Consider the following 15,791-nt stretch of genomic DNA (forward strand, 5'->3'; position numbering starts at 1 on the left):
TCCAGGGCCCAAGGCACAAAGGGAGGCAAAAAAATGAGAAAGCTGCTGTCACAGCTTAGTTCTTCAAGCTTGTCACAGACACAATCTAACTCCCCCAAAAGGCTGCTCTCAACTACAGTGGAGTTCCTAAGCAAGTGTGTGAGTCATTTCAGAACAAGTCCAGAGATGACTGCCTGAGGTCGCATACAGTCCATCCTTGGCTTTCACTACCAATGCCTTAGACTTTCAAAGCAAATTACTATCCTGGTGTAGGGGAACCTGTAGCCACGGCTGCTTAGGAGCTGGCTAAAGGTTCCCCTACATCCTGGAGCCTTCTCTTGCCCTAATTGTTGGAAAATCTGAGATCTGTAAGTTCTAAATAAAAAGTGTTCTCATGCCTAGAACAGGAATTATTGTATAATGATATATATGTAAGTATTCAATTACTGTTTAGCACTAAACTTAGGGTATAGTTTAAAAATGTGTGCCTGTTAGGTTGCCACAACTCTCTTACTAATTTCAACAAGTTATGCCTCTTTCCTTAGAAGGATACCAGATAGGTTTTTAAAAACAATTATTAATGACTGATGATGTTTGCTTTGGAATTAACTTTATTAGACTACAATTTGAGGTTCACCCCTTTTCTTTTGTCTTTTTTTAAAAAATTAAATATTATTTCTTTAAATTAAATTTTATTTCTTTTAGACAGAGTTTCCCAAAGCACTGGCTTTGATCCACAGGCCTCTGTCTCCTGAGTGTGGGACTAAAGACATGCTAATATGGATACATATTAGTTTAGTTTTTAGGTTATAAAATGTGACCCTGGTAAATTTGGTTGAGAGACTCCCTGAATATTTACTGTAAAGGTAGATTAACTTTCCCATTTAACTAGTCAAAAATACCAAATTCCATAGGAAGTGAACAGGAGTACCTTAACACAGTTCCTAATCAAAGGCTTACAACTGTTAATGAGACTACCTGTGACAGGTAGGGACTTTTCCACTGCAGGAAAGCTTAAATTGTCCTATTATATTGTCTTTTCACATGGGAGCTGTGCAATAATTTATACAATTCTAGTTGAATACTTATAAACATTAGTATCTACTAGTTCTTGAAGGAAACAACATGAGAAAAGCTTTATTCTCATGCTAGTGAAGAAAACAAAACAATGTCTGGAAGTCTCTCAAGGATGACTCTGGCTCCAGGGTGTGATGCTCTACGAAGTACCCCCTCACCCCCACAACTGGCCAGCATACTTGTCAATACCCAAAATGGAGGAGTCAAGAAACTCAGTTAAGTATACACCTCGTCCACCTTTCTCTTTGTCACACTCTTGCTATAAAAGTAAATATACAGCACAGCCAATGTCTTATAAAAGTGAAAATGAGTATTCTTTTAGACCTAAATGTGACTAAATAGATCAAAACCCAACAGACTTATTGTTTCCAACTTCAAAAACAATACTATAAACATAACATCTGATAACTCAGGGTCTTCAGGGAACTATGCAAAATATTTTAATATATTAGTTAAGAATGGCTCAACATATTATTATGTAAAAAATACCGAAGATGAAATATCACTTTTGATGAAGACATTCTATCCCTCTCCACAGCAGGCTGTATTATCAGACTTAGAAACCACAAAAGTATAGTAAAACTGAACTGTTCATGCCCTCAGATTGTTGGTAATGCATATCTAGAATGGAACAGAGGCTATTCAAGTGCCTTAAAATGCAATCAAGCTTTACAAGTGAGACAAATATTCTATAAGATTTTCTAGTTTACCTTGTTTTCTCAATATATATATATATATTATGACTGCAATATCAGTATTTATAAGGCAACTTTATAAGTCACATTTTGAGTATTTGTTTCATTTTATAGTAGCAATCAAGCTGGTATAAAATATAAATAACAATTTTATACTAGTGTGAGAGACATGCAGAAGTTTGTTTGAATTATACCGTTTCTTTATAGGTGTGTATGTCTAACTATGATTTTTCCCAGGGGACTTTGAAATGTATTATCAATCATGCCTGGTGTCCCTGAATGCTCTCGTCACGTACAAAATGACTTTAGGGCACACGTGCTCTTCCCTGACTACTGATTATAGAATTATAAACAAAGAACCAGAAAAGACCAAGGACAGCACAAATAATCCTGAGCAAAAAGAACGGTGCTGGAAGGATTACCATTCCCAGACCTCAAGATACATCACAGAGCCACTGTAATAAAAACTGTATGGTACTGACACAAAAGCAGACACACAGACCAATGGAACAAAACAGAAGACACTGACATGAGGACATATAACTCTGGCCATGGAATATTTGACAAACATGCCCCAAACAGTTCTCTACTTGGATATAAGACCTACTCAACAAGAGGAACACCATGCTTGGTAATGGAAACCTTGTCCACTACCCACAGCTAGTAAAGTCATGGATCTTGAAGAAAACCTACAATCACCACTTTGCTAAACCACTATATTTCTAACTATATTCTAATTATTTGTCCCTATTCCCACAGATAAGTGTAGTTCTTACCTCTTATCAAGGAAATATCTCTATGCAATAGATGGAGATCATTACAAAAAGCCACAACTGATCAAAATACAGAGTTGCAGAGCCCAGTCCCAAATGCTACAACTACACCACAACTTCTACACCTAAGGGTCAGGGAGCATTCAGAAGATAGCAAAGAAAGACTGTAAGAACCAGAACAGCTGAAATAGATGGCCTCCTCTCCCCCCACTGCCAGGAGAGTTTTGCAAACAATCTCATCTGGGCATCTGAGATGAGGAAAGAACCAGATCAAAACTTGGGCAGCAGCAGTTGTCAAGATGAAGCAGAAATCTCCTTCCTAGGCACTGGCCATCAGAAACTCACTGAAGCGGATGATGAACGCAAGCTTCATACTCTCTAGAAGCACACGGTCACAGAAGTAGCTGCTGATGCTCTGGTGAAGAGTGGAAGGGTTATGTGGTCTGAATCAGTGGTGGCAATGACAAAGTTCTCCTCTGACGAAGCAAAGTGTCTTGGCCCATGTCAGAGCGTACCGGCTGCTGAGTAAGGGCATTCTTGTTTGTCATAGACCAAGGAGGACTGGAGAGGGGAAGCACAACTCTGTTCATGGATGCTCTGTGGATGCCAATCTTAGTGTTCTCAATGTGGTTACTTTAAAAAAGGAGAGAAGGATATTCCTGGTCTGTAGAACTAATGTGTCTGGGTGCATGGGGAACAAAAGAACTAGCAGAACCTGAAAGCTTTTCAATCTCTCTAAAGAAGATGATGTCTGTCAAAATGTTGTCATACAGCTCTAAACAAAGAAGGCCAGAAGCCTAGAACCAAAGCACCCTAGATTCAACATCTTGTTACTCTTATTTGTCCTGCAATACAAACACTGTTGCACTGCTCTGAAGAAACAGTGTGCTAAGAAAAACCAGGAGGAGACTGCAGAATATGCTAAACTTCTGGCCCTGAGAATGAAGGAAGCTAAAGAAAACACCAGGAACAGATTGGCAAGAGACACAGGCTGTCCTTGCAGAGAGTTTCTAAGTCTGATCCAGTCAGAAGTAAGTTTTTAAGAGTAACAAATAAATTTTCAGACTTTGAAGAAAAAAGTTAAAAACTCGGAGACAAAGCAAAGTTCAAGATCTTTCCTAACCTCTTTATTAAATCAGCGGGAGGAAAAACAATCAGAAAACTCGAAGAAAGCCAATAATACCTCACCCATCTCTGGTTCTTCAAAGAAAGAATCTATTACAAGTCACTGGAAGCTGGGCAATGGCCACAGGCACTTTCCTCAGCACTCCAAAGACAGGTGAATAAGTCTCTGAGTTGAGGCCAGCCTGGACCATGGAGTAAGTTCCAAGACAGCTAGAGCCAGAGAAACTATCTTGAAAAACCAAACCAAACCAAACCAACCCAAACCACCAAACAAACAAACAAAAAATTACCTCCCTGCCAAAAAGTCACCTGCTGAAAAGGAGAAAGGATCATGCTTTCAAAACTCAAGTGTCAAGGGAAGGCCCTTAAGAAAAGCCCATTGTTTCTTCTAATTGCCCATTTCAATTTATCAGTGCATAATGTAACAAGCAAATGAATTAGCCAGTTATAGTATGAATGTCCTAAGCATAGGTGAGAACCTTTCATCTGTACTGACTTTGCCTAGGGAGAGTTGGCAGCACCTGCCAACAAATGTGTAAGCAGTAAAATGTCACCTGCACTTCACTGATGAGCAGCTCTTAAAGGTGTCCTTTGCAGGGTAGGGGACAGTGGAAAATAGAAGGCAGGTCACTATACCAAAGTTTGCCAGCATATCAGCCCCAGGTATGAGAAGAGGTATGAAACTTGTATACTCTCATACACGAATCCCTTAGTATTATATTAAAAGTCAGTTCCCATATGACCTAAGGACTTGAAACTGATGGTAGCCCAAGTAGCTTTCTTTCTTACATGAATGATGCAAATAATATGTTTTTGAAAAGCAAAGATTAAGTGAGCTGTTACTGAGAGAGGGAGTTCATGTCAACCAGTACATTGGACTCAGTGCACTGCACTCATCCAAAGCAAAGGATTACTGGGACTATTTACTTGTAATAGATGAAACAATTATGCAAAAGTATTTGAAGTGAATTCCAGTGCTGGTAAATGGGAGTTTAGACATAAAATAAGAAGCACCTAGACCAAAGCATTTGTCAGAAATGCACTTGGTGGAAAAGAAATTCTGTTAGTGTTAGAAAATTTGGGAAAATAAATGCCATCTTTTAATTAAAAGCTAACAGAAAATGAGATATTCTCAAAGGGTGGGCTATATTACTAAGTTTAATTTAAAAATATAACTTGGAGATACATTAGGTTTGGTTTTTATGCCTATCAGTTTCAGTTCTACATCTTGCATTCCTTTTACTAAAGAAGGCAAAATTGACTAGTGTTTGGATATCTGGAAAGGAAGACCTAGCAAGAATATTTTAAAACAATTTATTGCTAAATAATACTTTCTCTGCTGCCCTAGAAAGTAACAGCAGAGTTAAGGTATGCTTATTTCAAAAGGACCCAGTGTCCTAGTCTCCCTAAGTGAAGCTCCCTGCTAGGAAAGCACCAAGGAAGTGTGGAATGTTCTACCTTCTGTGACTTCAACAAGAGAAAAACACAATGTGAACTGAGTCTGATGATCTGGGTGGAGCTGGTCTTGTGTGGCTCTGGGAAGAATCACATCTTAACCCTTCATCTAGGAAAATGGCCACACTTTCAATTTAGGTACAAGGGTACAATGAAAGTCTATTAAGATGACTACTCTCTAGCTTTAATAAAGCATCTTACCAGGGCTGGAGAGATGGCTTTGGTTAAGAGCACTGGCAGCTCTTCCAGAGGTCCTGAGTTCAATTCCCAGCTACTACAAATGGCTCACAACCATCTGCAATGGTATCTGATGCCCTTTTCTGTCTGTCACACATCCACACATTCAAATAGAGCACTTACATACATGAAATAAATCTTAAAAACAAAAAAGCATCATTTCAGGAATTCCTGGCTTCAGCACTGCTAACTTTTCAGACTAGCTCTTTCCAGCAGGCTGTCTGGCTATTATAGGTTAAGTACAAGTGACCTCTGGTCATCGCACAACACTGGCTCTTGCCCCTCTAGACTATTAATATGTTTCTTCTTTCTTCTCCATTATTTTGTTTGCCCTTTAGACTTATGGACCTAAGTTAAGATTAAATTGCTACTTGTCTAAATTTTCTGATTCTGTAATGTAGTCAATGTTACTACAGCTCCATGTAAATTTAAATGCTGCCATTTTGGGGCCAGCGTATTGTATCTACCAGTATAGAAATAAAACAATCAAAAGTACTTTGTTAATTTCTAAATAAGCCATCAATCAACAAAAATTACTACATGAGAAACATGTTAACAATATTTAAACAGTGGTGACAATGTTAAAAAATAGGATATCACCTTCAATATTAAAGAAAATTAGTACAAATTAGTTTTATAGAAACAAAATGGCCCATAAAACTGTAGTTTATGTATTTTGTACCCTAGTTTCTAGTAGTTAGAAATGACTTACTCATTTAATAAACCTACTTATTAAATAGTGTGTTCAGTGCAGGAAATACTATGGAGACAATTACTACTGACAGGAATCAATAGTAATTAACAAATTCATAGTCCTTATCATTTAGTTTTGAGTTTAGAGAGAAAAAATTAGGTATTGAACTACAGTTTAAACACAATGCTAACTAAGCACTATCACGGGCAAATTTACAGAATGCTAAAGAATCCACCTAAATCACACATGTGAAAAATATCTCTATAAAGGTCAAGAGATGAAAAAAAAAATCTACCTTTATTTATCTTGTGTCCCTGTGTGTATACATGTTTGTGCGAGGTGCATGTGGAGAACAGAGAACAACTTTTGGGACTCTGTTCTCTTTTTCCACCACATGGATCCTAGGAATTGATCTTAGGTTAGGAGGCTGAATGGGAAGCACCTTTACCTGCTAAGTCACCTCACTGGCCCTAATGATCATTAAGGTTATTATGCCATTTAAGCTTTTATTAAAAATGATGGCTTTCATTTACCTATGAAAGGACCACTATAAGATTTAAAAGCATTTACCAACTGATGCCCTGAAGTATCATGTGTGAGTAGGTATAACACATAGTCTGTAGACCTTCCTCTTAACACACCAGCAGAACTAACCAGCTGTTCTAGTATTGTTTCTGGCAAGGCACCCTATAAATGGCAAGCCTTGCCTGTTTTCAACCCTCTGCTCTCCAGATCAGGATAGTGCTGTGCAGCAGCTTTCTTTTAGCTACATGCCCATCGGCTCTCCAAAGACACAGAATGGACAGGGAGGGAAGGAGGCAAGGACAGCAAAAGTTTCAAGCAGCTATATCCTCTTTCTGCTGGGTGCAGATTACGTAGGTACAGCTTCCAGAGAAAAGAGGTAAACATGGGGTGGTGCTCTCCCTTATGTGAAGTGTTATTTTCATTTTACTTGCCTCTTTTTACTGGAGATGTAAGTTACATGTGCAAGCTGGCTTCAGTGTGGCAGTATACAGTTTTCTACCTGTCTCCCTGGGTAGTGTATGTGAGATATCTATTTTCAGATCATATGAAAATTGGAGCAAGAAGCATTTAAAAGTACCAGGATCATTAATCCAGTTCCACAGCTGTTACACCAACACAGGTGGTCTATGATACCTGATATGACGATCTCAGGGACATCCAGAATGTTGCCAAATGAAGCGGTTTTACGGTGGCCACGTTTAGGCTTGGAATAGGCTGAAAAAACACACATGTACAGTATACATGCAAACAACCACAAACAGTAACACAGGAAATGACTGCAAAACAGAACAGTTCTGAAATAGTCATGTTAATTACATCTCATGCAGAATGGCATGCAGAACTATCTAACTTTCATCCATGCTTAGGAAGGTGCTGTGAAAGAGCAAAAAACAGTCTCAAAAGTCGTACACACTGTTTTTAATTAGCGGGGGGGGGGGGGAGACACCCAACAACAAAGAAAGTCAGACAAAGCTGCAGGAGAGTGGAGAAGCTAACTTTCCAACGTGTTCTTAGAAATATTCTACCTAAGTAAAATCAATGACACGAGGTGAAGGTAGGAAGCGGATGGACGGGAGGAAGACGAGTGGAGTTAATAAGGTAGGCTGCCAGATTTGTGCTAATGACACAAACAGGAATAGATAGCTCTTGAAGTTAGGTGCTTCTTGGAATGTGCTATAAATTAAAATTCCATGATTAAACAATAGTTGTCAAGTCAAAGCATAAAATGTGTATCATCTCCCTAAGAACGTCTACATTATTTCTAACAAACTGAACATTTACTATAGCTTTCGAAGTTTAGGGTATATAGCTGTTAAATATGAAGGCTGTCAAAAGCGGGAGAATGAATCTTTCACAGTTAGACAATTCATTAAAAACATTCAAATTATTTAAAATTCAAAGGATGTATTGTCCTACATTTACATAGAGAGGACAAAGTAGTTAATTTATTTGTATATGATTATCCTTGAACTGGAAAAAATGTCTTTTCTTTAATATGTAAATACAAACCTTCAACTGATTAGAAAAATAGACTTAGCGAAAGCATAAACTATTACAATATTACTTTCCCTTTTACGGCAGAATCCTATTTTAAATGACACCCGTGAAGGGAAATGGTTCTCCAGAAGTGTTGGGGATATGTGTCTGTCCACAGAGACAACTGTGCTTCATTGAGGCTAGTAGATGGCCATTGACCTCTACACAGCTTGACACTTTCTGATCATTTACCTCGGAAAGAGATAGCTAATCTCTAGTTTTTCCTTTTCCTTAGCAATAGAGTCTAACTTTACTATTATAGATCCCTTCTACTAGAGGTAAGTCTAGGTCACCTGACCATGTTAATCTGGCTAATGGCATGCATGTAGAAGCTGTAGAAAAGGTCTTCAAAAGCTTTCATTCTTCTGTTACCTCTTCTTTCCTGCCACCTGAACTGTGGAAGTGATAGCAAGAACTGTAACACCCATTTTGGACCACAAGGTAACCTTGAGGACAGAGGGTTAAACAATAGAGACTGTGACATAGAGATACAGAAAACCAGCTGCCTAATCACTATGGGGACATATCTACTTGTCTATGTGTGATCATAACTTAAGTGTTTAGACACTGTTATTTTGAGATATTCTTTCCTATCTAAAGGCTTTTAGTGCAGGTTGGTAAACTCAGTGATTGTGATTAGTTTAGACAAATATAGTACAGTTCATCTGGATGCCACTTTCTACAAAGAGAACACACACAATCAGAATATTTTACTTAGAAAATAACTAAGTTAAGCAAAGTCTATATCTATAATTAAATGATATACAGAGAGACCAAAATATCCTGAGAAGAATTTGTAGGGTTTTGCTGTTATTGTTTGTTTACACTTCCACATTCTCTAGTACAATGTTCATTTTTATAATCCATTCTTCTCTAACCTTGGAAGAATCAAAAATAACAAAATAAGACCCAACTAAATACACACCACTGAAATAAAACCTGGTTAGAAAAGGTGCCATGCCAGTTGACCAGGTGACCAAACACAATTCTTTTTCATTCTAGCTACTTTGTCTATTGTAACATTTTAAGAGCTGGCAAAATGAAATTTAAACACTAGCAAAACCAATGTCCGATAAGACTACTACTATCTCATTTTACCATCAAATATGCAAACTATAACTAGTTTGGCTATTCTTGCCACTGGTAGGAGAGAGGGATGACAACACAGCCCTGGAGCACAATTTTCTGCAATGATTTTTTTTGCTTCTGGGCTCATCATAAAAACAATGGCAAATTACTCAGTTACTGCAATATTCAGGTATTAGCAGAATTTCAATTTCTGAGCTAGTTTAAGTTTGAGGAGAAATATATTTGATAAAATTTTAACTAGGAAGATGTATTTTATAATCCAAATAATTCTAAACCATATTTTTCTTATTTAAAATTTGAGCCAAATGTACAAATTTACTGCTGGAAGTTTAGAAAACATTCTGTAAACCTGCTATCTGCTTAAAAAATTATATATAAGACACAAACCCAGATACCCCACTGAAAACAACTGCAAGTATCATGTAAATCCATAGGCATTTTCTCTTTGGACTGGCAGCCCCTTTTACCTGCGGTCGCAATGATCCTAGCTTCTATCTCAGACATGTCAGCACTCATCCTCTTGCCCTCAGAAGTCGGGGGCAAGCTCTCCACACTGCTCCCACGAGAGGCACCCAAACTCAGCCGCCCAGATTCAGTCTGTGAAAATTATAGGTCAATATAAATTACTGAAGTTCTTCACATGTAGAGATCCAAAGCAGCCAAAGGGGAAGATGACAGATGGATTTTTATGACTAGGGTACTGTTTTGAAAGAGGGAATTTTACAATGGGAGGGAGCTAACAGAGGACAGCAAGCTCAGACACATGCTGCTCAAAGTAATCTAACCAACAATAGCCACAATACAACCAACCTGAACAGGATGAAATGAGAGTCTTATGAGAACTTCTTAACCAGCCCATAGAACAAAATGTATTTCACACTGTGCATAGGACCCTTAGCTAGGGATGGACCAGATGAAGGAAGGGGTAGGTGTTGGCAATAGCAACAATAAGCAGAAAGGAAACTACTTGTTTGGGTAACAAATGGCAACAAAATTTCATGTCTATCACCATGAGCTCATTGGGCTGGTGCAGGGAGAAAACTTTGGATTGTTACATACATGACAAATAATTGACCCATTTGTATAATGTTGTGACAACTAGTAAGGAAACCATGCAATTTTACTTTTAAAAAGAACAAACCTGTTGCTTTGCCTGATTTTTTAACAGTTTTGACTCTAAGCGTTTAATAGTATCATTTGTGGCAGGAACTTGTTCCATATTGGTATCACTTTTATTACTGGTATTTGTAGAAGCGATGTCCATGAATGAGCCTAGGAAAGCAGAAACATTTATGACTTCAGGTTGAGAATGATATGAATGCCTCATTCAATAAATGGCAAGACATAAAAACAAAGCAAAAACTTCCACACCAATGAAGACACTCTAAACAAGTCCATTTTAAATGATGGTTACAGAGAGCACAATAAAGAGTCAGTCAGTCTTCTAAACAAATGAGACTAATGTAAAGATTTAACCCTGAAGTAGAGCTGGGGCTTATTAGCAGACAAGAAGAAGAGTGAGTTTGAAGGACATACCCAGAACTAAGTTTGGAAAGCACTGCTTTGAGTCCCTACTAGAAATCCTGTTCTGGATAAACAAAGGTAGAATCCAGGCATAAGATGAGAACACTTTTTTTTCTCTTCTGGTCCCAGGCACTTCAGGAGCCACAGGTTACTGTGAAGACATGGGCAAGTCCAAGAACTACACCACAAATAAGAAATCCTGGAAATGGCACAGGACAGCATCAAGAAACCCAGTCACAAAGATACTAGTGTCTTAAGGGGTTGACTCCAAGTTTCTGAGGAACATGTGATTTGTCAAGAAGCACAACAAGAAAGACCTGAAGAAGATGCAGACAAACAATGCAAAGATGAGTGAGCACGCAGAGGCCCTTAAGGCCCTTGTGCAACCCAAGGCAGTTAAGCCCAAGGAGCCAAGGTGCCCAACCACAAATGCAGCCTTATTTCTTTCATCACTCACCCAAAGCCTGGGAAGCAGATCTGAAGCTACATGGCTAAGGGTTATAGGCTCTGCCAACAAAAGCCCAGGTTTAAACCAAGGCTGAGGCTGCAGTTCCAGCTCAGGCTCTGAAAGGTGTGGGGCCCTTGTGAAGGCCCCATAGAAAAGGCTTCTACCAGTCAATATGAAGACAGATGGACTGATGTGACACACCTACACACTATTTACAGATGGTCAGTGCCCTATGATGTTTTTACAAATAAACCTGAGGCAAAATCTGCCTAGAGAGAGGGAGAGGAAAACAAAGTCCTAATATTGGAAGAGGTAACCAAGGAGATGGAGAAAATGGCTAAGTGAACAAGCCAATGGCTAAGTCTTTGGCACTCCTCCTTATAACTGAGGAAATGAGGAACAACCAGCAAAGAAAACCAAGAACAAGCTGAGGACAATCTCAGAGACATGGTGTTTGTTTAACATTCACAAAGTCTCAGGTTCTGCTTGTTTCGCAAAATAATAGCCAAACAATAACCTCAACAAAAACCCCTAAGTGACCAGAAATGTAGTATGAAATTCAGATTAGTCTTGGGTCCTGCACAGCAAGTGAAGAGTATAAAGAGAAAGATGAATGTACCAAACATTTATTAGTATCAACTGTGAATATAAAATTCCACTCATTTGCATAGTTATACAGAGATAACTGGTGACCTCCACAAGAATAATTCTGCAGTAGTAGTATAAGAGAAGTCTAAATGAAGTAGATGCTAGAGAATGGGAAGAAGGGAGTTAGTCAGTGCATCTGAATACAGACTGTATTTGCTCTTGAAATGTTCCCAGTAGAAAGACGAAAAGTCATGAGGGGAGAGAAGAGTTATCTACCTGACACAAAGGGTAGATATGGTATAATGTATAAGCAGAGAGTCTTGCCTTTAACTAGAAGCATGGGCAGTCAGAAAAAAACAGAAAACAGAGAAGGTGGGCACTGTTCCAAGTAGCTACAAAGACATGGGGACCTTGTAGGAGCTATCTTCTGATGATGCAAACATTCTTAAACAGAAAACAAGGTCAGCCTGCAGCATGGACTAGCAAGATACCTGAGCTTTTAGGGGAGAGGTTGCTGTCTAAAGCAAGTTGTCTAAGAGATGATAACTGCACAGTGACACTCAGCACTCATCTGAGAAAGGAGGAAGCTGAGAGCCAATTAGGCCTATAACTTAGCTAAGCAAGTGGAGAGAGGAATTCCACCATTGAGTATGATTTCTGATGGATCATCATTGACCAAGTTTAGTGGAGGGATGAAGGATAAAAGGATCTCCAGGAACTGAGGGTCAGTGAAAGGACTGAAAATCAGAAGATGAAAGAAAGGAAAAACACAGGGAGTTCTGGAAAAGATCACTGCAGAATCACTGAAAACTCAAAAGGTTTTCAGTAAAACTGAATTTGAGCATCACTAATCAAACAAAAACCTTAAAACAAATAAACCATCTCAAAATGGGGGAAAGAGACTAATGAACATATTCGTGGGAAAAAAGTGAAAATTTAAAGTTCAGGTTACATATGTACTGACATGTATGTGTTTCTCTAGATGAAATTAAATAAATAACAAAAAAGAAATTAAATAAATAACAAAATGCCATATATTTTGCAAATAGCAATTTCTCTAAGTTAGAATACTAGTTCTGTTTTTGATAACCTCAAACTATCACTTAGTACTTCTACTTTATATTTCAGAAAACTGAACTTCTAATTAAAGCAGTTTCAGAAATAAGTCTCTTTTGAAAAAGACCAAAGAGCAGAACAGAGTTGGTGAGGAAACCCAATGTTCACAATAACCTGCCTGACCCAGCAGCATCCATGGAGAACCTGTTGGTGTGGAGGCATGTATCTAGTCTGAGATCTAAGGAGGTTTTTGAGACAGGGTCATGAATTTGAAGTTAGCCTAAATCATATGGTGATTGGCTGGCCTGGATTCAAAGTGAGACTATCTCAAAAAGATGAAATTAGACTAGCATTCACAGCAATGTCATATTCAATCCTTTAGTCCTAACTAAGCAGTAACTCTAGACATGGAAGCAGGTCTTTATGGCAGGAGCTTCATAAAGAGGGAGGCACCTGGCAACTCAAACTGCAGTGAATCCAGAGAAATGAGGAATTAAAGTGTAAATGTAGACAGCCCTCCTTTTTTCATGACAAACTTCATGAGAGGGGAAATCTTGATGATGCTCTGATGCCATCTGTTTACCTGTGCTGGTGGCTGAGTTGCTCTGCCCTTCATCAGAGTACTGACAAGGATACTGCAATGGCTCATCTGCTCCTGGAAAGTACTGTAGTAAAAGCAAGTCACAATTTAAAATGCCTTTAGTACAGGGTAAACCCTGTTACATGAACACAAGAGCACATCTGTATCACTGCTTTAGTTTAAGGTACACAGGGGTGGACACAGCCCTGCTTTCCTGCAGGCTTGTACTGAATGTGGAATGACTTCTGTTTCTGATCAGAGAAAAAGGTGATAGTGCTCTTTTTGGAAAGCTAGCTGCAGACAATGCCATGTACCTACACAAGCACTGAGATGACAGCAAGGGAAACTCTCTAGAGGAGCATACAGAACAGAGGACTCACTGCTCGGAAGAACACTGGGCTTGGAACAGTGACATATATTGATAACTGGCAGTGAATGCTTCTGAATCACCTTTAAACCAGTATTTTTAAAGATTAAGAACACACCTTATGGAAGCCCCCGGCTCTATGAACTGGGGACATAATACTGAAATTATTTACTGAACAATACAAATAAAATTTAGGGTGAGATTTTTTTCAAATTAGACAAAACATAGGTGAATAGTTATTAATTTGACTTACATAACTTAAAGTTTATGTGTACAAAGTTAAAGCTACCATTTATGGCTCTTGTTACAAAATAAAACCTATTTTCAATAAAGGAAAAAATTACCTTAAAATATTTGAAGTAACCCTAAAGTGTAAGATTTGTAGAGTAGGGAATTTGATTAGCTTTTTAAAAGGGTTCTTCTAAATTAAAAGATTCCATCAAGCCTAGAAAAAGCTTAGATTTTATTGCCATCTGAAAACATTCAATCAAAAGCCAAAATGGGAATCATTAAAATTACTCAAATACATCTCTTAAAATACATCCCCAGCATACTGTAGAAATGACTGTATTTTGATGAAAATCTGACAAACTTAGTTAAGCATGTTATTAATCATATCTATGTAGGCACTGACAAGCCTCACATACCCTATATCAGCATCTCTCACACACTCTGGAACCAAATATTTATCTATAAATGTTAGTAAAGACAGCAATCCTAGAAACCTGTCTAGCCATCTTGTCATTACAGAGACAAACATTTTTCTAAGGTAATGTTTTCTCTTCTGATAATACAAGTAATAAATAAATAAATGCCTATTCTGACTTTAAAAACACAGGAAAGTATAATGCAGGAAATAGTTCCCATTCTTTCATTTTAAAAGTCCAATAAAACTCAGTATATAGTAAAGTCCCCCAAACCCAAGGCCCCTCAAAAGAAGGGTTATACCCGCATCAAGTGAGTCATTATTTTCACAATTTCTTCCATTGAAGGGCGCTGAGAAGGATCTTTAGACCAACAGCGGGTCATCAGACTCTCGATGGGCTTAGGTAAGTTTTTGATCAGTGGTGGTCGAGTACCTATAATTGAAAATTAGAGGAATAAAAGAATTATCTACCCAAAGAACACTGCAAGATTTTTATAGTTTATTTCCAACAATATCTGAACTAGCATTTTTTCTCTTTTAGTTTACCATGTATTGTATCTATATATATTTTCACAAAGGGCAAACTATACCAAAAACTACATTAAATTTGTAACACAGGTGATAAGAACAGTGAGACTAAGACTGCTTGCTTGGGCTAGATGTATGCCTTTAACCAGTGCTTGTGAGGCAGAGGCCAGCAGAACACACAGGGCTGCATAGTGAGTGGGACTCTGTCTCAAAACCCAAACCAAACTGTCATATGCATTCTTTCAAAGAGCAAAGGCCAAATGCATGCATTAGGAAAAATAAGTAGCTGACTTGAGGAAAGATGAATTTTCAGATTATAAAATATTAAATGCATTTGAAAAAAAATCTTCCATTTACAGAAAGTGATCAAACACAGTGTAATGCTCATTGACTTCCCTCAACCATGGTATCACTCTCACAACTTCCCTCAACTATGGTGTCACACTCACTGTTTTCTTCAGCTGTGGTATCACACTCAGTTTTCCCTCAACTCTGGTGTCACACTCACTGTTTTCCTAAACTATGGTGTCACACTCACTGTTTTTCCTTAACTCTGGTATCACACTTAACTTACTTCAGCCAACCAGTATTAGACTCACTGACTTCCCTCAGGGTGTCACACTCACTGACATTTTCAACCATGTTGTTGCACTCACTGACTTCCTTCACCTACAATGTTATACTTACCAACTTTCCTCTGCTGTACTGTTACACTCACTGGTTGCAGTTAACTATTTTACAGGACAGAAAGTGCCAACTTTTTATAATTTATTAACCCTGCAGTGGCACTGGTAAGCTTCCCACACTCAAGAGTGGCTCCAGATACAGTAAGATCTTTATAGGTTAATCAATCAATACGCTAGTTCTTT

General features: G+C 38.2%; 1 protein-coding gene across 2 annotated transcripts in view; it reads right to left on the reverse strand.

Annotated features, from left to right (window-relative positions):
- Positions 1 to 15,791, reverse strand: part of Map3k7 (mitogen-activated protein kinase kinase kinase 7) — a 56,597-nt gene that overhangs the window by 18,742 nt on the left and 22,064 nt on the right. The window contains exons 8-12 of one of the 2 annotated variants that reach the window (XM_027403433.2): positions 14,697 to 14,827; positions 13,385 to 13,466; positions 10,327 to 10,457; positions 9,653 to 9,782; positions 7,194 to 7,274 (exon numbers count right to left, since the gene is read on the reverse strand). In XM_027403433.2, the coding sequence (XP_027259234.1) occupies positions 7,194 to 7,274; positions 9,653 to 9,782; positions 10,327 to 10,457; positions 13,385 to 13,466; positions 14,697 to 14,827 (555 nt within the window). The remainder of the gene's footprint in view (positions 1 to 7,193; positions 7,275 to 9,652; positions 9,783 to 10,326; positions 10,458 to 13,384; positions 13,467 to 14,696; positions 14,828 to 15,791) is intronic. The other variant, XM_027403434.2, reaches the window with a different exon arrangement.

The sequence above is a fragment of the Cricetulus griseus genome, chromosome 2 (genome assembly GCF_003668045.3).
Source record: "Cricetulus griseus strain 17A/GY chromosome 2, alternate assembly CriGri-PICRH-1.0, whole genome shotgun sequence".
Lineage (NCBI taxonomy): Eukaryota > Metazoa > Chordata > Mammalia > Rodentia > Cricetidae > Cricetulus > Cricetulus griseus.